Source organism: Triturus cristatus, chromosome 4_2, assembly GCF_964204655.1.
Source record: "Triturus cristatus chromosome 4_2, aTriCri1.1, whole genome shotgun sequence".
Taxonomy (NCBI): Eukaryota; Metazoa; Chordata; class Amphibia; order Caudata; family Salamandridae; genus Triturus; species Triturus cristatus.
In genome coordinates, this window is record NC_140586.1 from 573,881,342 (window position 1) to 573,906,585 (window position 25,244).

Sequence of the window (25,244 nt, forward strand, 5' to 3'; positions counted from 1 at the left end):
CGGCGGGGGACGTCGAGGATGAGTCGGGCCGAGTAGAGGGCGTTCCCGTAGTCGAGTCTGTTGGTGATGAGGGCCTGGGTAACGGTTTTTCTCGTGTCGAGGGGGATCCATTTGAAGATCCTGCGGAGCATACGGAGGGTGTTGAAGCAGGACGCGGAGACGGCGTTGACTTGCCTGGTCATGGAGAGAGTGGAGTCGAGGATGACCCCCAGGTTGCGTGCGTGGTCCGTGGGTTCCGGGGCTGTGCCTAGTGACGTGGGCCACCAAGAGTCGTCCCAGGCTGATGGGGTGGGTCCGAGAATGAGGACCTCCGTCTTGTCTGAGTTCAGCTTCAGTCTGCTGTCCTTCATCCAGTCGGCTACGGCCTTCATTCCTCTGTGGATGTTAGCTTTGGCAGTGTGGGGATCTTCGGTGAGGGATATGATCAGCTGGGTGTCGTCGGCGTAGGAGATGATGTTGAGATTGTGATGTCATGCGACTATAGCTACTGAAATTCACTGGTTTTGTACAAGTGAAATATGAGCCTAACTATAACTCCCTGCAACCTTTGGTTTTTCAGTGAATTTCTAAGGTTTTAACCACTTCGGTGCTCATGACGAGCTGGGCTCATCATGGCACACAGTCGCCATGTGCTCATGACGAACCCAGCTCGTCATGACACCCACTTATGGGGGAAGCGTTGGCGCTTCCCCCGTGGGTGGTTGATCTGGGTTTTTTTCTGGGGAAGGCAGGGGAAGACCTTACCCTGCCTCCCCCTGCCCCCCCTCGCGTCATCAATGACGTCAGCGCGTGAGGTGCGCTGACGTCATTGAGGTTTCCCTTGGATCACCGACGCACAGGAAGCCATTTGCTTCCTGCGCGTTGGTGAACTAAGAGGTGAGTTTTGGGGCTGGGGAGGTAGGTGGGTTTTCTTAAAATAGACATTGAGGGAAAGTAAAGGGTTTTCCTTTCCCTCGATGCCTCTTTTGTGCATTCCTGCTGCACGATTGTGTGATCCTGCAGCAGAAATGCCCACTATTTGCCAGGGATTATTTTTTTTTTTTTTTAAATGGCCATGATTTTGTTGTTTGGGGTAGCAGCCCCTTAGGCAAGGGTCGTTCCCATTTTGGGGGCAATATTTCCTTGCTTTGTCTGCCCCCGGGGGGGCAGACAATTTTTAAATAATAAAATCGGCCCTTTGGCCATTTAACATTAATGTAGTGTGGAGTGGCCCCTTGAACAAGGGCCACTCCCCTTTGGGGGCCATTTTTTAAAAAAAGTTTGTTTGTTTTGTTTAGGGGAGCGGCCCCTTAGGCAAGGGTTGTTCCCCTTTTTGGGGGCAATGTATTTAGCCTTTGTCTGCCCCCCTAGGGGGGGGGGCAGATTTTCTTTATTAAAAAAAAATGCCCACTGGACCACCAGGGAGTGTTTAGTGGGGAGTGGCCCCATGGGCAAGGTTCCCGCTGAAAGGCAATATTTCTCCCCGTGTGTTCCAATACTTGACGTGTCACGCAGTTTGGTGCTTGCTTTCCCTCCATTTCAAAGAACAGCAGATGTTTCAGGGCGCAGGCTAATGTGCTGCATAGCTAAGTACATATAAGGTCCCAAAGGCGAGACCGATTGCATTGCAAATGCTTGTTTAATATAGGGCCCACTAGGCCACCAGGGAGTTATTTGTGGAGAGTGACCCCTTGTGCAAGGGTCACTCTCCTTTGGGGTCCATATTTGTGGCTGTGTCTGCCCCGCAGGGGGCCAGATCGCCATATTTTTTTTAAGATTGGGCCCACTAGACCACCGGGGATTTTTTTGTGGGGCGTGGCCCCTTGGGCAATGGTTGCTCCCATTTGGTAAGTATTAATTTGGCTGTTTCTGCCACCCTAAGGGGCAGATCTTCTGATTAGTTTTTTTGTAGGGCCACTAGGCCACCCGGGTTTTTTTTTTATGTTGGGGAACTGCCCCTTGGACAAGGGTCGCTCCCCTTTATGGGAGGATGATTGTGGTCTTTTCTGCCCATTTGGGTGGCAGAATAGCAGTAAGTTTTTAGGCCCATCTGCCATCTCGGGGGGCAGAAGCCACTAGACACCTGTTTTTTAAAAAATGTTTGTGTTTGGGAGTGGCCTCAAGGGCAAGGGCTGCTCCCCTTTTACGGGGGTGAATATTTTATTTATACTCTTAGGCCCACCTACCCCTTAGCTTGGCTGGTGGATTGTGTGTGGACTGGTGCATTATTTGCATATGTGATTGTAATGTTTTATTCTCCTTTTTATTCTAATGTAAAGCTTTTGATTCCTGTTTGCGATTTCGACAGTGGTGTTCTGCAGTTTTGCGCAGTTGCATTTTTTTGGTAAGAAAAACATTTTTGTTGTATTTTCCCCAAATGAGTATTTTTGTCATGTATGGATGAATTTTTTTGTAAGTGGTGTCATAATGGCAGCTTATTTAGTTAGTGTTTTGTGCATGGAATTATTTGTGATGTGTTTTGCATTGTCTTATGTGTAATTTTCATTTCTCTTTCTTTTTTAGTGGGATGTTGTTGATCCATACTGTGTCTGTGCAGAGTAGGTGGTGGTGAATTTAGCTGCTTCTGGCAAGTGAGTGGTATCGTTTTGGAGTATATAGGTATTTCTGATAAAGGTGCATTTTGTTTATTACTTATTTTTCAAAGTGTTTGTTGTTGTTGACTTGTTTGGCAAGTTACTTTTATTAGTAAGCAGTATGGCTAGCCGTAGAATGACTGCTCAGCAGGTGGTTGGTATGCTTCTTGAATCTTCCTCTGAGCAGGATTATTAGACTGACAGTGGGTCTGAGGGAGAGGAGGGAGGGGAAGATTCAGGCAGTGAGTTTTCTCTCCACATGGAACCATCGGATGATGAAGGTACTCTCAGTGCAGATGAAGCTACTCTCAGTGCGGATGAAGTGCCTGTTTTAGAGGAGGATACTGCTGTGCCGATGGTGCAAGAGGCATCTGGATTACAACCTGAGGCTGCTAGGCTTCCTACTGGAAGTGCTGGACTCTGGGTTGATCCAAACATGGTGCAGCCGGTGTTGCCTGCCTTTAGTGGTGATGCAGGGTGTAGAGTGGATTGTGAACATTTTTTGCCTATACAGATTTTTAAGTTGTTTATGGATGATGTATTTTTGGGTGAGATGGTTGAGCAGACTAATTTGTATGCTGAACAGTTTTTGAGGGACAACAGTGACAAACTTAGGTCACACTCTAGAGCTACCCAGTGGACTCCCACAAATTTGGAAGAGATGAAGAAGTTTTTGGGTTTGACTTTATTGATGGGTTTGATGAGGAAGCCGTCCATGGCTTGATATTGGTCTACCAGTCCCTTGATGGCAACGGCCATATTTCCTGCAGTTATGACTCATGATCGGTATTTACTTTTGCTACTGATGCTGCATTTTGTTGATAATTCTTTGGCATTGCCACGAGATCACCCTGAATGTGACTGTCTTTTTAAGATTCGGCCTGTTCTTGATCACTTTGTAGATCGATTTTCAGAGATCTATATTCCAGGGAAAGAAATATCTATTGATGAGTCTTTGGTCTTGTTCAAGGGCTGTTTGGTTTTTAGGCAATACATGCCTAGCAAGAGGGCATGCTATGGAATTAAGCTGTATATGTTGTCTGAGAGTAGGACAGGATATGTTTTTAATTTCCGTGTGTACACTGGTAGGGATTCCACTATTGATCCCCCCCTGGTTGTCCATCCACTTTTGGAGTTTCTTAGAAAATTGTGTGGGATCTTGCTAGAGGACTGTTTAACAGAGGCCACTATTTGTACCTGGATAACTTCTACACTGCTGTGCAATTGTTTAAGGAATTGTTCAAAGTGGACACTTTTGCTTGTGGCACAATCCACTCTAACCGTAAAGGTTATCCAAAAGAGCAGAAAACTTCAGAGAGGACAGTGCAGTTCCTTGCGTAGTGATAAACTACTAGCTGTGAAATTTGTGGACAGGAGGGATGTGTATATGCTGACTACCATCCATAATAATAATTTTTGGGAGCATCCATGAGTGGTAAAGTGAACTGCCTGGTCTGTATTCTTTAAAAAATTTGATTCTGTTTCAAGGTTGGCATTAGTGCAATGTATTTAGTTTCAGATTTTGTGTTAGTAGATTTGTATGTATTTGCAATTTGTTTGTGTTTTTATTTTTGTCTAAAATAAATCCTAAATGTGATGGTGGTGTGCGTGGACTGGAGCTTGGCTGGCGGTGTGCATGGACTGGTGCTTGGCTGGTGGTGTCCCTGGACTGGTGCTTGACTGGTGGTGTGTGTGGACTGGCGCTTGACTGGTGGTGTGCGTGGACTGGCGCTTGGCTGGCGGTGTGCGTCGACTGGCACTTGGCTGGCGGTATGCGTGGACTGGTGCTTGGCTGGCGGTGTGCATGGATTGGCGATTGGCTGGTGGTGTGTGTGGACTGGCACTTGGCTGGTGGTGTGCGTGGACTGGCACTTGGCTGGCGGTGTGCATGGACTGGCGCTTGGCTGGCGGTGTGCGTGGACTGGTGCTTGGCTGGTGGTGTGCATGGATTGGCGATTCACTGGTGGTGTGCCTGGACTGGCGCTTGACTGGTGGTGTGTGTGGACTGGCTCTTGGCTGGTGGTGTGCGTGGACTGGCGCTTGGCTGGTGGTGTGTGTGGATTGGCACTTGGCTGGCAGTGTGCGTGGATTGGAGCTTGGCTGGCAGTGTGCGTGGATTGGTGCTTGGCTGACGGTGTGCGTGGACTGGTGTTTGGCTAGCGGTGTGTGTGGATTGGCGCTTGGCTGGTGGTGTGCATGGACTGGTGTTTGGCTAGCGGGGTGCGTGGACTGGCGCTCAGCTGGCGGTGTGTGAGTAGTGTCTTGCTGCTGGTCACTACACACACTGCTAGCTGAGTGCCACTCCACGCAATCCATCAGCTTGTGTGGTTGCTGTGTCAGGAATGTGGGCATGTGAAAGTGATGGGCCCTTGAATGGTGCTGTCAGCTGGTGTGAATGTTGTAATGTGATGGGCCCACGGCTGGCGGTGTGAATGGTTTTGTATGTGTCACACGTATGAAAGGTGTATGAATGGCCTGTAAAGAGGTTGGTGCCTTGTCATGGCTTTACAGCTCACGAGCTGTGAGTCAATGGTTCAGTTTCTCGCCCTTTGAATTATTAACAGTGCATTTCATTTTTGTGAAATCACTTGCTAATACAATTGTATATACTGAACCATCACCCACTCTCGTGCGAAATCCAACCAGTATGTGTGTGTGCTTGAGGATTAGATGGCTGTGCAGTAATATTTGTCTTTCTGAAGCAGGGTGTACCTTGTCCCTTTTTGTGAATGTTGTAATGTGTTGTTTTTGTGCCTGGTGGTGTGAATGGTCTTGTGTGTATCACGTATGAAAGGTGTGTGAATGGCCTGTAAAGCGGTTGGTGCCTTGCCGTGGCTTTACAGCTCACGAGCTGCGAGTCACTGGTTCGGTTTTTTGTCCATTTAATTATTGACAGTGCATTTCATTTTTGTGAAATCTCTTGCTAATAATATTTTATATACCGAACCATCACTCGCCCTCGTGCCAAATCCAACCAGTATGTGTGTGTGTTTGAGGTATAGATGGCTGTGCAGGAATCTTTGTCTTTTTAGTTTCTCTGCCAAGGTGTACATTCTTTCTAAGAATAACCTACCAACTGTAGATATTGTCGTAAACCTATGGGAGTTCATGGTGATGTCTCTCTTGTGAATTCCAAAAAGTTATTTTATCCACAATGTCCTGCAAACCTCAAAATGTCTGTCACATTTTCCTTGCAATATTGTGCCGAAATTCTCACGCTGTAGAAACAAACAACTAATTATGTCAAAACGATATGGTTTTTCAAGGGGGCGTCACCTGTGTTTTTGGCCCCGTGTTCGGCAGCCATCTAGGGAAACCTACAAAACCCACACATTTTTGAAAAGTAGACACCCGGGGGCTATCAGGGAGGTATGGCTTGCGTGGATCCCCCAAAGTATCCTTACCCAGAATCCCCTGCAAACCTCAATTTTAGCTGAAAAAATCACTTTTTTCACACATTTTTGTGTGGGAAAGTTGTGGCTTCACCGGGCTCACACAAATTTCCCAATACCCAGCGTTCCCCCAGGTCTCCCGGTGAAAATGACACCTCACTTATGTGGGAGGCCCAAGTACCCGCGACAGGCAAGGGCCCAAAACATAGTGAGGCGACATCAAAATTGCCCATCTCAAAACTACCTGGTTTTGCATGGGGGGTCATCTGGGTTTTTGGCCCTGTGCTCGGCGGCCATCTAGGGAAACCTACCAAACCCACACATTTCTGAAAACTAGACACCCGGGGGCTTCCAGAGAGGTATGCCTTGCGTGGATCCCACAACGTTTCCTTACCCAGAATCCCCTGCAAACCTAATTTGTAGCTGAAAAAATCACTTTTTTCACACATTTTCGGTGGGAAAGTTGTGGCATCACCGGGCTCACACAAATTTCCAACGACAGCTAGGCACTTCGCAGAAAAAGGGTAAATATTCATTGTGAAAATGTGGTGTGTTCACTTTGGGTTTTGAGCCATTTCCTGTCGTGGGCCTATGCCTACCCACACATGAGGTACCATTTTTATCGAGAGACTTAGGGTAATTCAGATTTGTAAAGCAACTGTTATTACCTATTGATTTTTGATGCGTTTCTGCCTTCCAAATGAAAGACATTATAAAAAAAATAAGTCATTTTGAAAAATGACCGATAATTCTCATGCTAGTATGAGTATTCCCAATTTCGAAAATGTGCAAATATGTACTGTTTCTAAACTCTATAATTTGTTCCCATTTCAGAAATACATAGGTGTCTTTCATACCGATTTTTCCATGTATACATTTTCCCACAATAATTGCTATATACCCGGAACATAATAAAAAACCATTGCAAATTGCTGCTCAGTTTTTGAATCTGGGTTCATTGGGTTCTTGGTGAACCTACAAGTCCTATATTTCCCCACAACTAGGAAGGTCCAGCGGATGTAACGGTATATTGCTTTCAAACAGCTGTCATAATTAGAAGAAGTTACAGGTAAAAACGTTGACACAAAAGGCTGTTTTTTCAACTAATTTTAAATTTTTCCTATATTTAACTGTTAGTTTCTATAAAGAAACCTTGATGGATCTACACAAATGACCCCTTGCTGAATTCAGAATTTTATCTACTTTTCTAAAATGTATAGCTTTCCAGGATCCATTATTGCTTTCACACTCATTTCTACCATTAACTGGAAGGAGGTTGAAAGCACAAAAAAGGCCTAGCAGCGAAGGGTTTAAAAGAAATTATATTTCCTAACTATAATATCCCTGTAACCTTTGGTTTTGTCAGTGAATTTCTAAGGTTCTTTAAATTGTATTTCCTAACTATAACGTCCCTGTAACTGTTGTTTGTTTTTTCAGTGAGTTTCAAAAGTTTTTAAAAGTGACATTTCCTCACTGCAAACGTGCCTCCTGGAGCAATAAAGGTTGGGGGATGAATTCCCCTTGGCTGCTGAGGATCGTTGTGAGTCAAAAGCCCCTATTGTTGCCACGAGTAAGTCCCCAACAGCGGGATTGCTGAGATGTCATCAGATGCCCCACCCCCTTTCTCAACCACTCTGCAAGTGCACCTCCTGGACACTACTGGTTGGGGGATGAACTCCCCTTGGCTGCTGAGGTTTGTTGGGGGCCTCCTTCTGCTCATTTCTGACCTCTATTTTGCCTCTTTCTGCGTGCTACTGACCTTTATTCTGCCTCTTTCTGCTTGTTTCTGATTTTTATCCTGCCTCTTTCTGCTCATTTCTCACCTTTATTCTGCCTCTTTCTGCTTGTTCTCGCCTTTATTTTCCTCTTTCTGCTAATTCCTGATGTCTATTTTGCCTCTTTCTGCTCATTGCTGACCTTTATTTTACCTCTTTCTGCTCAATTCCGATCTCTATTTTGCATCTTTGTTCTCATTTCTGACCTTTATTCTGCCTCATTCTGCTAATTTCTAACCTTTATTTTGCCTCTTTCTGCTCATTGCTGGCCTTATTCTGCCTCTTTCTGCTCGTTTCTGACCTATATTTTGCCTCTTTCTCCCTTTTTTCAGGTCCTGTCCTGTGGTCCTTGCCAGCTGCCCGCCTCCTATGGGAGCTGGGATTGCTCTTGCATGCAGAGTGGGAGCAAAGTTTTCATCTGTTTCATCACATTTGCGTGCAGGGAAGCACATTAAAACTTCACTATGTGCAAGCAGGAGCTGTTTGACAGCAGAGTTATGTTTGCTTTTGCTTGGTGTATCAAAAGTAAACAGCTATCTCCTGAAGGTGGGCACCTCTGGAGGTAGTAGGAGTCGGGCCTGGGTTGTGGGGGTCTTCAGGGCTATCCATGGCCCCACGAGGGAGGCTGTGCGGCTCCCCTCCATTGTAGTAGTTAGTCCCGGGAAGTGGAGGCTCCTGAGAGTGTAGGGGCCACATGGCCCCCCTTAATTTGAATGAATTGCCCCGGGGAGGTGGTGGTGCCCGGTGCTGTGTACTTTTAACTGCAATTTTCTCAGGAAATACTGAACAGATTGACTCCATATATGCAAAAGGCACATGCCTGACCTGAGGACTACCTATTTGCCAAATTTCAAGTAATTCTGTTCAGCCGTTCGGGCTGTACCTTCGACTAAAGGTCCTATGGGAAAATGTATGGGGAAAACACGTTTTGGGACCCCCCCTTTTTTCTCAGCCCCCGCTTGACGAATCACCCTGAGACTTTTTTTTTTAATATATATAATATATATATATATATTATATTATTATATCTACATAGCCATATCCATATCTATCTACACACACACGCACACATATATATATATATATATGTATATATATATTATACCAAATAGTTAATCCACCTCTAAATAAGGAGTTGGGCCCATGAGGTGGCTGGATGGGACATATATTGATTTTTGCCAATTGTCCTCCTTTCGTCCACCTCTAACTCTTACTGCCAGAAGGTGGGAGAAAGAAAATGCAGAGGGAGAAAGAGTGATAAAAGGGGGAAAGAACATGCAGGGTGAGAAGGAAAAGGAATACGGGGCAATGGGCAGGAGCAGTGTGCAGAGTGGAAGAGCAAATAAGACATTACAGTTAAAAAAGACTACAGAGATAAAGAAAAAGACCGGATATAGACTATGACACAACTAGAGGCATGTAGAACACAGGCTGAAGTTGGAAATGCAAGCAGAAAGAATTGGCAGTGGCAGACAGATTGTAATATGTGTAAGAGATTTTGTAGAAGACAGATTTCAGGAGATACAATGCTGCATGGCTAGAGACAGGCTGAGGTTACCTGAGAATACAGAAAGGAGAACTGTGGCTCAAGAGGGGATGGAGTGGAGTTGAGTGGAAAAATCGAGGGCATGGGACAAATAAATTAAGCTGCTGAAGGAAGAGCCTATAATTAGGAAAGCAACTTCATGTAAGAGAGAAAAAGAGACTTCATTCAACTGTAGATACACTGCTGAGAGAGATAAACCTCAAGTGGTAGAGAGGAACTCTAGGAAATAGGGTTTGAATAGAAATGTAATTATGGGGAGAGAGAAGCTGCATGAGCAGGGAAGTGATGCAGCTGGTGGAGAAATACCTGCAAAAGGACAAAAGCTTCTGGCGTAGAGAGAAACTATAGTGGGAGACTGCTAGGGATAGAATGTGATTTCTGGGAAAAGAGAGACCAAGGAGGATACACAAATGGAATTCATGTCCAGAGAGACTATGAGGTTCAGGAAAGTAGAAAGACTGTAGGGCAAGAGAAGCGGGAATGAGAAAGTTTATTAGTGAGAAGGAGCACCGTTGAAAAGTGAGTGATTGCAAAGAGATACAGGAGACTATATTAGAGACATCAATATTTCAAGCCAGATAGAGCAACGTAAGAGTGAGAAAGGGTAAAATAGGAATGTAGGGGTACAGAGAACAGAGATTGTATGGGAAAACTTTACTGCACACGAGATACTACAGGGTTAGAGAAATCGATAGGGAAAGACTGGATTGAGACAGATGAGGAGATATCGAGACTGGAGGAGAGCGAATGCTCAATAAAGAAAAACTGCACAGAAAGGAACTAGATGACAAATAGGGGGAAATGATTATGAGGGAAAGGAAGAGAGTGCAGAGGAAGAGGGAGTGTAAAGAGACACTCCCTGACAGTGACAGAAATACTGTAAGTGAAAGAGCAAACTGCATTAGAGACAGTGCATGGGTGATGGATTGAAGGGGAGCAGGAGAACTGTGACCCAAGATGTTTGGAAGAAAGCTGAAGGAAGTAGTCAGTGCATAGGAAAAAATAGATACTTCTTATTAAGAAAAGAAGGCTAGCGAGATACTGCAGAACAAAGACACATGCACCAAGTAGGAAATTTCCATGGTGAAAAGATGCAATGTACCCGTAAAATACTCCGGGTACAGGGAGTGAAACTACCAGGAAGGTAGAGACTACAGTGCAATGCACACGTCTTTTGGTATGAGAATGCGATTTCAGGCAGAGAAATAGATTGTTGGTGACTGGTATATGTGACTAAAGAGGCATTGCAAGGGACAGAAAGGGGAAATGCAATGAGGAACAAATAATGATTTTGTGACAGTTTACATAACCCATCCCTGTGTTGTGTGTACTTTGGAGAATTCAACTTGTTGGATTTAATGACTAGTAAGTAATTGCTCACTCCGACCGTGGATGGGATTACTGAGCACAATGTTAAGACATTATAAGAAACTGTACCATGCTTTATGAATCCTGCAGTTTAGTTCAAAGGAGCTCAAAGCCTAATGGTGATGGTCAAGTAATTATAAGCAATTCTGTGAGATCATGAAAGAATCAAGAGCCTTGCTTTCAGACACATACCCAATCTCAAAATATTTATGGGATGAAGCAAAATAACTTCCCATTACTTGATGAGCCGAATCACGGTACAGCAAAACAATAGGTACCTAAGGTGTGCACACATACACACTTCAAATATTATCATAATACCATACACTGGGCTGATCAGACAGAGGTGATATTCACATCTGCCTTTGATCATGCAATATAATGAAATAAACAATGTCCTACTGGGGGACAAATGCAGGAAAATATAGGCAAAGTGCCTTGCACGAACCTTCACTAAGGTAACTTGAAAGACCATGTAAAGGTCAGCAGAGTTATGAAGACAATAGGCCAGATGTGCAAAACATTTTTATGGTCGCAAATACTTCCATTCAAAATTTGCTACCCCAAAAATGTTTTCCCATGTAGAAACCCCATTTACCAAAGATTTAGCAACTCCTTAAATGGGTTGTATGACGGAACCATTACTCCTTTTACAACGAATGACCTGACACTGAAACAACGAAAGTGTCTTAACAACGAAAGTCTTTACAATTACTTTATGTACCACAAATAAGCCTTTACCCTCTAGATGTATATATATATAGTCCAACACCGCCACTAGCAACCCAAGGCGGGAAAAAAGTTGGCAGGGACCTCTTCAATATGCTCAGGTTTTATATGTATATATATACTGGGCTTATATTTATATTTTAGATGTGTGTGTGTGTGTGTGTATATATATATATATATATATGTATATTGATAATACTTACCTATAATATTAAGGGAGTATAATACACACACACACATATACAAATATATATTCGATGGCCCTGTGGAAGGCTACAGCTGAAAAGCTTAGGCCATTTCACTCTGGTGCTGTTAATGTCTAAATGAACAAATGTATTCTCAAACTACTGCCTCAGTGTTGCTGTGTCCTACTAGGGGTGACACACACACACACACACACACATATATATTACCTACTAGCAGTCACCAGTAGGTAGTTATAGTTAGGACCTAGCTTCCATAGGAAGAGCTTTTTTCATTTGCCAATAACTTTTTTCATTGTTATATAAATCTTGGCAATATTTTCTAAACTAGTATGATGCTCACTTCAGCTGCTGTCTTGAAACTTTCAGGGTGATCCGTGAAGCGTGGGCCGAGAAAAAGGGGGGTCCCAAAATGCATTTTCCCAATGTTAATTCCTATGGAGATTTTAGACACAACTACAGCCTGAACTGCTGAATGGAACTACACCAAATTTGGTAGAAAGGTAGCTGTTGGTCCAGAAAGTGATCTATTTGTAAATTGGCGTAAATCTGTTGAGCAAGTTTTTAAAATATTAAGGAAAATCAAAATTTTGATATATAGGGACGCGAAGGTTCCGCAACCCCTACTGATCTTGTGCTGAGATCGAATTGGCTGCCAACACTTCAAACCAGAAAGAGTTGGCAACCATCTTGGGACTCGGCTTGAGCTGAGTTCCAGAAAACACTTTTAAAAAAAGAAACAGGAGCAGGGTAGAAATATCCTGACCCCTTAGGCCTGTTGGCATGGCAGAAAAAGCATTTTATTTTTAATTCAGTGGGGGTCACACTGGATCCGCAGCTCCCAATGAAAAAAAAAAAAACAGAAGCGCTGGCTCTTGCGCTTATGTAATTGTGAGCCCCTGGTGGGACAGATCTTGGTTGTTAAGGAGGTATAAAAAGGCTTGTAAAGGTCCCTGGGACCGCCACGCCCGGGGTCACTGTTTTAAAATTTATGTTGGGTGGGCCTGCGCAGCAACCCCTGCACCCTAGGAACCACCACCTCCCCAGAGCAAATCTGCAATTAATACAGGGGAACCCAAAGGTTACAGGGACGTTAAAGTTAGGTTTAGATTTCACTAGTACAATACCATAGAAATTCAGCAGTTAGAGCTACCTGAGCTAAGTATAACTTAAGGTCTCGCAACGCACTGCTTATGACCTCACATATTACATCACTCATGACATGGTCAGTGACATCACTCTCATTTGAGATGTCATCAGTGATGTCACTGACACCGTCATGAATGATGTAATATGTGAGGTCATAAGCAGTGCACTGTGGGACGTAAGTTATAGTTAGCTTAGGTAACTATAACTGCTGAATTTCTATAGTGTTGTATGAGTGAATTCTGAGCCTAACTATAACATCCCTATAGCCTTTATATATATGTGTGTATAATACTCATACTTGCAAATTATTTACATTTTCGTTGTTTTGTGGTTAAAAAAGTAGTTGTAAAGACTTTCGTTGTTAAGATGATTTCATTTTTCTAACATCATTATAAAGGCTTGTTGTTCCGGCGGTGTTGAAAGTGCTCTTTCCCCCTTAAATGGCTCTACAATTGGAGACCGATTCGGATCTCGAAGGGGCATGCTGTGGACATTCATTAAAAATACCAAATCTGCACCAGATGTATCACTGGAGTGCAACCAAAATTCCAATCGTAAATTTTTGAAAAGTTACCAACTCCCAAATTAACTTATTCACGAAAGATATGGGGTTGTATTTTGACCCCTTCCATTTGCGAATTGGGGTACACCTTTCAGGGAGCAGGCAGTAGTCAGGGAACCACTACCAACTCTCACTGAAACTTTAAAAAAAGAAAACCCTGCCTCCATTAAGAAAATCAGGCTACTTTAAAAAATCTTTTCTTAAAGCCAGTCACAGGGACGGTGGTCTGCTGAACTTTGAGAGGAATTCATCCATGTGTTTATGGCCAATCAGAGTGAGCCACAACTTGTCACCAAACTAATAACTATTAATTAGGTAGGTCGAACTGCAACCCACTATGATTACTTATTTTGATAACTGACCTTTTAGTCCATAGGTCAGTTTGCAAAATAAGATTCGGATAACAAAAGTACTGGTGGCAACTTTTTGCAATCAGAATAGTAGTACATCAGGTCCCATGTTTCAAATGCATCATTTAAAGCTTACATTTAGCTATTCTGAAAGATCGTTCTAAGGCAAAACAAGGTAATGGATGCTCACAAATAGAAATACCTAAAATTCTTCATTGCACCGAAAACATATTTCTGCTTCTTGAGTTTCAAATTTCAACTTCCAAATGTTAACTCCCTTTCCCTTTTGAACCTCTGTAGATGTGAAGCTGCAACAGGGGCTTTGATGTGACATGTGCGTTACTCTTGGACTCCCATTGGCTTTCAAGAGAGACTGACATGATATGAGACAGACTCCTTTTTACTCTGCTCCTTCCCTGGCAGCATATCAGAAGTGAAGGCAGTACTAGGTAAGCAGCAATATTTTTGCTCTGCTGGCCTATTACAGGCATCTGACTGATGCGGAACCTGATTTCCTCCAATTCCGATCTTGGAAATAACCAGCTTGTCTGTGTCCTAGCGGCAACAGCTTTTCAGATGATTAACTGAGGGCCTTATTATGAATTTGGGGGTCAGTGAAGCACCGTACCCGTGGTTTCGGTCTGACCGCCGCAAGATCAGCAGTAAAACCGCCGTATTACAAGATTGTCAGATTGCCTTTGCAAAGACAACGGTCGAACCACCGACAACGCCAGCCATCCGCAGACCGCCACAGCTGCAGTCGGAGTAAAGCAGCTGCCATAGAGGAGTCTCACTGCCGTCCGTATTACGAGTTAGCTTTTTGACAAGCCAACCGTGGCGATGGGACCACCATCTTCAGGTTGCCAGTAACAAATGATTTGGGGTGCATACTGACCCCTTTCTTGTTCTTCCCATCATGTGGATCCCCTTCTCACAGCAGCATCTTTACCCTGAGGATTACGACCGTTTGCAATGATATACAGGTAAGTCATTTTTGTACTTTACACACATTGCCTGGACTGCCCACAAAAGGGCCAAACTCTGGCAATGGGTAGGTGGTATTTTTCCACATGTATCATGCATATGTGTGCATTCGACACATATGCACTCGAAATGCTCCCACAGGCATCGATATATATATAGAAGAGCATACACCACTTCTGCAAGACCTCTGTAGCCACACCATGGGCACTGCTGTCAACTTGCAATGCAGCGGTCAGAGGACTGCTGGCTCTGCGGTCTTCTAGAGGCAACGGCAGTGGTAGTTGGACCACCGAACTCGTAATCAGGCCCTGACTTATAATTGGCCCTCAACGGCGTAAATGCTCATCATGTAGGATTCTGGCTCATAGCCAAGTCAGTCGTGAGCAGATGAAATGGCAGTCTCTGTCCCAGACATGCCAGGTTTTAGAGAGAGACCAAAAGTCCCTTATTAGGCCTCTGTCTCGCCTCGAATTTTCCATGGCGCGCTATCGTCATTACAACGAAATCAAAACTGAAACTCAGTTTCGGTGCTTGTGGGGCTATCTCAGCCCCCGAGCACCGAAAAAGATGGGAGGGGTACCGTTGGAAAGGGGAGAATCTCCCCTTTCCAATGGTACCCTTCCTTAGTGGATCTCTGCTTGGGGATCACCCCAGGAGGGAGATCCCCAAGCAGGGATCCACCCACTAGCACCAGGGAGGGGGGAGCGGCCCATTGGGCAAGAGCCTTTGCTCCCCCCATTTTCTTTTGGGTGCAACAGTCTGTCTGCCCCCCTGGGGGGCAGAAAGCCTACTAGACACCAGGGATTCTGTTTATTATTGACTTTGGGGTGGGGGCTGCCCAAAAAGAGCATGCCAATGCCCCCACCCCTCTTAGAGAAATGTCAGCTTTTCTGCTCCCCAGGGGTCAGACGGAGTGGTAGCCCCCAATCTGTACCCCGGGGGGCAGAAAGCCCACTAAAAACCAGCTACTTTTTTTTTATTGATGTTGAGGTGGGGGCTGCCCAAAAAGGGCATGCCAATGCCCACCCACCAGAGAAATGTCAGTCGTTCTGCCCCCCGGGGGGCAGAAAGCTCACTAGATATCAGGTTTTTTTTTTTTTAATAATGCAGGGGTGGGGCCTGCCCAGAATGGTTATGATAATGCCCCCACCCCAAAAACAAATTACCACAGTCTTTCTGGCCCTCCCAAGAGGTATATTGGGGCAATAGCCCTTTTCCTCCCCCCCCCCACGGAGGGGTAGAAAGCCCACTAGGCCTCAGGATTTTTTTTTTTTTTAATTCAGGGTTGAGGTCAGCCCAGAATGGGCATGCCAATGCCACATCTCCCCCCAAAAATGCCATAGTCTTTCTGCCCCTCCCCGGAGGCATATTGGGGCAATAGCCCCTTATCTGCCCCCCTGGAGGGGCAGAAAGCCCATTAGGCCTCAGGATTTTTTTTTTTAATTCAGGGGTGAGGTCAGCCCAGAATGGGCATGCTAATGCCCACATCTCACCCGGGGGGCGGATGGAGGCAGTGGCCCCTGATCTGTCCCGGGGGGGAAAGAAAGCCCAATAGGCGCAAGCGATTATGCTGGCTTTTTTTATGCGTGGGGGTGGGGCCTGCCCAGAATGTGGTGTGTCCACATTGCGTTTTGTGCAGTTTCCTGTCACGGGCACTAGACCTACCCACACAAGTGAGGTACCATTTTTCTCGGAAGACTTTGGGGAACGTGGGTGGGTGGAATTTTGTGGATCCAGGCAGATTCCAGAACTTTCTACCACAGAAATGTGAGGAAAATGTGTTTTTGTTGACAATTGTTTAGGTTTGCAAGGGATTCTGGGTAACAGAACCTGGTGAGAGCCAGTCAAGTCACCCCATCCTGGATTTCCCTGGGTTTCTAGTTTTCAAAAATGTATAAGTTTGCTAGGTTTCCCTAGGTGCCGGCAGAGCTAGGGTTAAAAAACTACAGCTAGGCACTTGCAAAAAAAGAGTCATTTTTCATTGTGAAAATGTGATGTCTCCACGTTGCATTTTGAGCCGTTTCCTGTTGTGGGCACTAGGCCTACCCACACAAGTGAGGTACCAATTTTATTGGGAGACTTAGGGTAACACAGAATTGTAGAGCAACTGTTATTAGCTATTGACTTTCGATGCATTTCTGCCTTCCAAATGAAAGACAATGTGTAAAAAAGAAGACATTTTGAAAAATGACCTATAAATCCCAGTATGGGTACTCCCAATTTCGGAAATGTGCAAATATCTACTGTTTCTAAACTCCATATTTTGTTCCCATTTAAGAAATACATAGGTGTCTTTCATACCGATTTTCCCATGTATACATTTTCCCAGAACAATTGCCATATACCAGGTGCATAATAAAAAACCATTGCAAGACGCTTCCCAGTTATTGGCTCTGGGTTCGTCAGGGTCTTGGTGAGCCTACAGGTCCTATATATCCCAACAACCAGAAAGGTCCAGCGGATGTAACAGGATATTGCTTTCAAAAAGCTGTCATAATTAGAAGAAGTTACAGGTGAAAACGTTGACACTAATGGCTGTTTTTTTCAACTAATTTTCAATTTTTCCTATATTTAACTGTTAGTTTCTTTAAAGAAACCTTGAAGGATCTACGCAAATGACCCCTTGCTGAATTCAGAATTTTGTCTACTTTTCTAAAATGTATATCGCTCCAGGATCCATTATTGCTTTCATACCGATTTCTACCATTAATTGGAAGAAGGTTGAAAGCACAAAAAATAGCAAAAATCGGCTATATCCTGGTAAAATGCCAAAACTGTGTAAAAAATGTGTTTCGTACAAAAGTCTGTCATTCCCTAAAAGCTGGGAATATGGTGATTTCAGCCCGACAAACCCTTTTTTGATACCATTTGCAGGGAAAAAAACAGACGCTTTCATTTGCAGCACTTTTTTCCCATTTTTCCCCAAAAAAACAAAATGTAGCTGTATTTTGGCTAATTTCTGGGTCCCCTCCAAGGGAATCCACAAACCCTGGGTACCTTTAGAATCCCCATGATGTTGGAAAAAAAGGACGTAAATTTGGCATGGATACCTTATGTGGTCAAAAAGTTACAGGGGCCTAAGTGCGAACTACCCCAAATATTCAAAAAAAGGCTTAGCACAGTGGGGAAAAGGCCTAGCAGCGAAGGGGTTAACATAACTCTTTTGAATTCAGGGGAGGAGTGCTTGTTCTGTACTATTGCTTCTACAAGGAACCCTAAATTTTGCAATGCACAGAGAAATGTCCTCTAAAATCACCCGGCAGCGGGCATTGGGAGCTAGCACAATTCTCATTTATTAAAAACAGAAGTAATCAGCGTGCTTGCAAGAGTTTGCAATTAAATTATGTGGGTAAACTAATTAGGTACGCCTTCAAATATTTTGTGAAGTCCTACTTACACGTATGGGCCAACTGTGCATGCAAAGACACCTTTGCATTACTTCATTCCCAGTTTTTCTCCACTCAGAACATTTCTCTACACTGGGAAGAAACCTCTTCCACTGCATTGCCAACAATTTTGGAGGGGTTCCCTCCCCATTCCACCCGGGTAAGCGATTTACAGGAGTAAATCTCTAAATAGTTCCAGTTGGGAATAGGTTGGGGACAACTTGGTGAACAATTGCAAATTCATTTTACGTGAGTGTTCACAAAATTTAAAGTGAATCAGCACTCTGTCCAGTCCTGGTAGGTGATAAACTCAGGTATAATATTACACTTTGCTGGAATTATATTATGGGTGAGTAAATTGATTTCTGGGTGCAACTGGGCATTTTGTGAATTGCTAATACTACTATGTCAAGCAACATGCAGGAGTAAGTTGAATGTTCATGTGCTTCGTGATTAAGACCGTTTGTGAGTTTCTGAAAAAGATATGGAAAAAATGAGCTTTTACCCACTTACTAACACTTTCAGCAGTAGTTTGTTTAAGCTTTTAGGGGTTTTCACAAGCTACAGTCACTATAATGCTAGAGCTGTGCTTTTGAAATAATGAGATGAACTCTTAGGCCCTAATTATGAGTGCCCCAGATGGTTATGCGATCATTGTTGCAACCAATAACTCCCAGTACCACAGGGCTTGGAATACTTCAGGTACAATAATTATCTCCAGTTACCGGTGTTGCTTCAAATGGGGAATAACGTGCGCAATTTGGTGACCTGCACACCATAATCCACAAGTCTCTGCTGTACTGTGCCTTTTGTGCCTTAAAATTTGACAGTGTTGATCTGTTGAAAGTATTCCAGGTGTGCAGACTGAATTTGTCCCATTCATTACCGAATGTGGTAAACTCTGCACCCTTTGCAATTAAGATCATCTGCACACTCAGGGATCGTAAAAAACAAGAAACTGGTAATCGAGGCTGAAGCTTTGTCAGTCTGCTTTTCAGCTGTTAAAAACAAATCTCTGTCTGCGCCAAAAGAAATGGAAAATAGATTTGCATTAGGGACATTCAGCAATTTGATTAGGTTTCATTTGGAACAGCACAATTCATTATGATGATTTTCACAGAGGGGGTCAAACCGAGTTCAGACGTTTGCACACACTTAAGCGGTGAAATGTGGCTCTTACTATAACGACAAGTGAAAAAACAAAATCGAGACATCAAATTAAGCAGACAGAAAAAGCTAAAATGAGGCGACATAAAATATTGTTGGCTGCTATGATTGGCTCACCAAGTGTTAACACTCGAAGCAACACCCATTAATGTGTCACTGACCAGGTAGTGTGATGAGTGACTTGAGCAGGTAATGGTATAATTGCATTATAATATGAAAAGTGATCCAAAGTAGAAATGAGAGATAAAAGGGACGTTCAGTTGCATGCGATTTCCTGAGAAAGACTGATTCAAATATATTTCCGTCTTTAATGATGTTGCTGCTGAAAATGTAATCAAATAATAGTGACAGTTCGCTTGTCCTATGTGCTTGTAATTTGCCACTAATCAGATTGTGTGTCTACTCTTCGCTCACAACCCTGACTTTCATGGCGCTAGCATTAATCTATGAGTCAAGCTAAAACAGGTGAGCTCTGCTGCTTCGTGATGGAAAGCAGGACTTTTGAGGACTTCATGTGAATAGTGCTGACAATTAACAGGGTCTGTCGGAGGTTGATGAAAACACTTAACAGATATACCAGATTCATACTGTGTAATATTTTCATAGAAACATGACTTCATGAAACCACTGTATGAATCCCAGACTGCCTACCTCTCTTGTGGTTTGCAACTTGGACAGATGAAACAGTTGACAAAGCTAATTTGGGAGCAACTAAAAAAATGAACACAAAATCAGAAAGTTATGCCAGCAAACGAAAATAGCAAAATAACACATTTTGTCAACGAAAAAGCAAGTCACAACATATAAATAGCGACGGGTTGCAAGGTACAATTTCACATTAGCCACATTAGCACTGCATAGTAAGTGAGATATTTTGCTCCTGCGAACTCTAATTTTTAAAACGAGAAAGGGGCAATACAAAACAAATAAAATGCAAAGCAGTGATGTCCCACGCTGGTTCATGAGGGCTAAATCCATGGCTGCAGACAGCTTAAATATCCTGGGATGGATGTGACGTTCACAAGCCAATCTTGTGCACTATTTAGGAAGCAAATTCATTGAGGGTGCAGAAATGATCTCAATATGTTCGAAAGTAGACATTTTCCATATTATCTGTAACTATGTAATTAATCAAATATTGGTTTTAAACAGTTCTGTTCATTTGTTCACATCTTTTTGGAATGGTATATTTGTTTTCCAGACATTGTCTGTTTAATTATGTTAAAAAAAAATCTTGCAAGGACCCTTTATCTGTACTGTGAGAGATGGGAATAAATATGTTTAGATATCAATGATCAGTGCCAGTCACATAGGCATTTTGGATAATGTAAGTACTACTCCTGTAGTATTCATTTACATATTCTTAAGTGCGTTTCTGAATTGGCACTAAAACACTTACATTGAGAAATTTGTATATGCAATTAGTGCAAATAGAAAGGACTATGCCCTCTTAGCACTTTTACTTATAGAGAGTTGGATGTTTCACAGGAGATTCACAAAGACTTGTAAGAGTACGTAAAAGACTACTACAGGAGTATTGCGTCCTGTATAAATGCATTTGTGAACTGGCCCATCATATCAGAGACAATGACAAAGGTCTCACGTGCGGGACTGAGACTTAGAAATGTTATACTCTTTTTTTTATGTGGTATGATAACTAACAGTATAGTAGTTTGATTCAAAGTAGGCTTGCCACCTTTCAGTCTTCGCTGCTTTTCTTTAACACTTCTATCCTGTTTTCTTTTAATGCTATCTCTAAATCTGGTAACGTAAATTACACATATTCTGATAATCGTAGTGATGATGAGGTACATGCTAATAAAATTGTCTGAGCATTTTGGAACCGGAATTTGCATTATTCTGTACTCAAAGTTAATATATACTTTTATTATCAACACAGACCCCCCAATAAAAAAAATCTTTATGGGAATGTGGCTCTTTGTGTGCACAAGGTTAAGTTATTTTTTGAGATTTTAGATAAAGAAACCAGGCTCCATAGGCATCATTCAATATGGCTTTGATGTTAAAACAATGCTTTAATCAGCACACCTCTTCCAGAAACATGTTTTTAATTGTTATTTTTCTAAAATCAAGACAATTAGGCAAGAACAGGTGCATAGTAGTATGGAATGTAACATGGTTTTCATTACATACCTCTGCACGGCTATAATGTATTTGTCCAATAAAGTTTGCACTTTACCATTGCAAAAATAGGAACATTACGAATAATAAAAAATACATTTTGATACTAAGAAACTTAGACTGTGTGGGAGGAAAAGGAAATACCTACTGGAAAAGTTAGATATGAAGTTCATTTCAGATTGTTCAGCAAAATGGGAAAGTAGACAGGATCAGACGGATAATTCAAAGAGTTAAGAACAAAAAAAATGAATGAATGGTAGTATAATAGTGAACAAGGTGTAAGAATATATTTTGCGTACATAGTGAAAAGGAACTAGAAGAATAAAGATGGTGAAGGCATATCAACGGTGAAAGATGAGAGATGCAATGCCAGAGACACTTGATTGTGATACATTACAAATTTAATAGAAGCAGGAATATGTAACCAGCTTATCAATATATAGAAGAGACAGAATGAATAGTAAAACATTAGTTTGAAAAACATGAGGGTCAGGGAGTTCTAGACAATTTAAAAAGGAGAGTTATCATTGATGAAAAAACAAAAAATAACAATTGAATTGGTGAATTAGAGGAAAGATTACAAATGAACAGAAAGAGGAGCTGTGGCACACATGGAGGATAAAAATATTTATGAGGAACTTGTAGAGAGAATGTGGAGCATAGAACGGTTCCAAAGGTATGAAAACTGCACTTTTAATTTGGTTGGGTTGATGTGGATCAAGTTACCACTACAGACTGAACTGCTGAGACAAAAAGAAAGATATTCATAAATAAACAAAGTTGAGAGATATACAGAAAGACCTCCAAAAGAATAGTTTCTCTGAAGCGACAAAGTCAAAGCTCAACCTTATTCTTCAAGAGCTGACCACTATTTTGCTATTTTAATGGAGAAGAGAAAACATAGCTTGAAGAAAATGATTCTCGTTTCCAAACTTCCAAAAGCACATTGCATTAGCTAGTCTGACAGATATGTTTGTGGTCTCAATACTTCATATATTATGACTTGTAAAACAAAACGGTTTTTAATTCCCATTTTAAGGGGTATTGGATGTAATAAATGTAATTTGGCCCTAATATATTTACAGACGCTGGGTGCTCCCGAGATTTGTATTACTGTTGATCTGTCTCTTAAAAGTGCTCTGCGTGTAAGAAATGGGAGCCTTTCTTGTCAGTTTTGCCCAAGGAATTTAACTGTTTTACAAGTCTGAACTTGTATAAGTATGACATTCATACTATTAAGAGTGTTTTATATAAAATGTTGATGTCTATTTTGTATGCTTTTATGATCACTGACTAATGTTCGAAATTAAGCTAATTATAACTTAACAACTAGTAAGAGACTACTTTATTACAGAATTCTATTCCTGAAAAGTATGGCGTGATACCTCTGCAATATGTGTCAGTCCATACAATGCTTTCAAACTATATGCAATCATTTTGAAAAGGTTATTCCTTTAAAATGAAGGTTTTTTTATTTGCCCATGCAATCTCATTCAAGCGCGCTGCTTCTTGATAGTTTGCAAGTAATTCTTTATTTCCCTGGCTTGCACAGTTTTAATGACCTGAGTTATTCTTTATTACATGTTTATGTGATACTCTAACAAACAATATCCTTAAAACACAGCCTGATTAAACTAAGCTAAGGAAATGTTGGCAGGGTTTTTTATAGCGCTGTCCAAGTTGAAGAAATCAATTAGGCAAGTGCTTTTATGAACACTATTGTGGGGGGGGGGTTCTTTAAATAGTGGTGGACACCCTGTGGATACCCTGTGCTGCCAATGTTTCCAAGATACCTTATCTTGCCCTGGTACCATCCTCTTCCATGCATCCTATTTGTGTCTCCTATTACTCGGGCCCACTGTTTCCTGCCTCCTGCCTATCCTTTTATGTCCCCTACTCCTTAAAATTCAGCTTGACTTCCTCCCTCGTCCTCATTTTCCTACTTCTCTCCCTCCTTAATTCATTTCCTCTGTGGCCCCATCATTCTCCTCCTACACACATTGCACACTCAAGCTCTCTACCAATGCATGTTTTTGCTCACTCAGCGCTAAATATAATGCGAAAACTACCACCTAAAAATAATAAAAGATTTCCAAGTGTGGGAGTTACTATGCTGATTTGCAAGTTATTGATTTTACATATCCAAAGTTTTTTTTCATTATTTTACTTTTATTTTAATTTCTACCTAGAAATTATTCAGTATCTTGAGTACATTTTGCTTTCTTTACATTACCAATTTGAACTTGCATTTCTCATTTGTTTTCGTCCATCAATTCTTAAAGTTTTTTATTATGATAAAGTTTTCTCAGCTTGATGTTTAGTCAAGATGAAATGTTGTCTGTCTGAATTTACCAAGCTATTTCTTGCCCTAGTCTTTTCTTTAAAGTTATATAATTTTATGCAGAGGGACCAACTACAGCTGATTTCAAGATAACCAACCCACAGACGTCATCACTGAAGTGACTGTATTGAGTTAATTAGTGATAAACGCAGGCCATAGGCTGGAGATTGTTCATGAAAACGTATCTGGTAGGTTGGTTTCAGGGTGTAATACAAGATGTTCCTATTTTGCAGGCAATAAAACATATGTGTTTTATGTGCACAGGTGATTTGGGATGGTGTGTTGGCTCTTTCATTTCGTGATTCACTTATTGTAAAAAAGTGGAATCCTAAGTTGATGAAAGCCTTTTCTTTAAGTCATTTAGCCTATTTTAATGTTTGTCATGTCAGCCACCTATCAGCTTTAAGACTTGAGATGAGTGTACAATCAGGGATCATATATAGTGTTGTTCACATCACAGCTTATATCGTGGGTACCATGCTGACAGTTGCTCATGGAAAAATAATTAGAAATGTACTCATGCCAATCCATGAGTATTGTATTAATGCTTTTTCATTTGTCGCTACTATGGCCTCACAGCCAGCTCCAGAGGATAATTCTCCACCTTTCAATAGAAATAAACAACTTTCACAGGATTTCATGATTAGCGCAAGTGGTCATCTCGTTTAAAAGTTTTAGAAAACTAAAGGATACAATATAAAATCTGTTTGTGACAAGTGTGGGGCCACAACTTCTCATCAACATATCAGCCTTCAGGAAGAAGCAGGCACCGGATGAATACTTTCCGCAGTAACATTCTGTTAAACATGAATGTAGACATGATGGGGTGTCTTGAGTAGAACAATAACCCATATGCAGTTGAATAAAATCACAGAAAACATAGGAACTTCCTTGATTGACAGGCCCGCCACCAAAAACAATGGTGACTAAAAAGTGTGTCACTTCAAAATGAAATATTTCAAGAGCCAGGAATGTCTGTGATTTATTTCCCAGACCTTCTTCTGAAAAATATCTTTACCAGAGACCATCATTAGGCATTTCCAAATCTTCTTTTCAATGTTATAAGCCTGCAGGATCTTCATTTCAATAAAGAGATCCATCCCTGGAGAGGAGAATCTACTAAATCTCAATCACTATCCAGATCCTGCCTCCTTAAAACTTAATATGACCTTTGTCCTTTCTATGAAAATGTAGACAGTAGGGGAGTTTTTTTTCCAATTGGAAGCAATTGTTTCTGACCCACAGTAATAATTTCTTATCAATAGCTAGAGGACATTGCAATTTCTTTCAAACTAGAATTCTATTTTTTGCAGTAAAATAATATTTCCTCGTGTGATATGATTTCTCACGCAAGTGAATATAGAATTTCCTAAGATAGGATATATTGAAATTAAGATACAAACACAGTATAATCAAAGGAGTTTTACATATATTAGGGTCCAAGAATGGAGGTAAAGTTGTGCAAACTGGCAGGCAAATACACAGTTGCTAAAATGATATTGCTTCATAAACTCCCTTTGTTGACAATCTTGGGTAATTCGAATGCATTTTCTAAATTATTACGTGGATTTTAATTC

General features: G+C 42.0%; 1 protein-coding gene across 3 annotated transcripts in view; it reads right to left on the minus strand.

Annotated features, from left to right (window-relative positions):
• NTNG1 (netrin G1) overlaps positions 1–25,244 on the minus strand; it is an 800,162-nt gene that overhangs the window by 171,347 nt on the left and 603,571 nt on the right. Inside the window, exon 7 of one of the 3 annotated variants that reach the window (XM_085602247.1) lies at positions 19,836–19,895. The exons of the other annotated variants lie outside the window; for them this stretch is intronic. Within the exon in view, the coding sequence (XP_085458373.1) occupies positions 19,836–19,895 (60 nt within the window). The remainder of the gene's footprint in view (positions 1–19,835; positions 19,896–25,244) is intronic. 3 annotated transcript variants of the gene reach the window in all.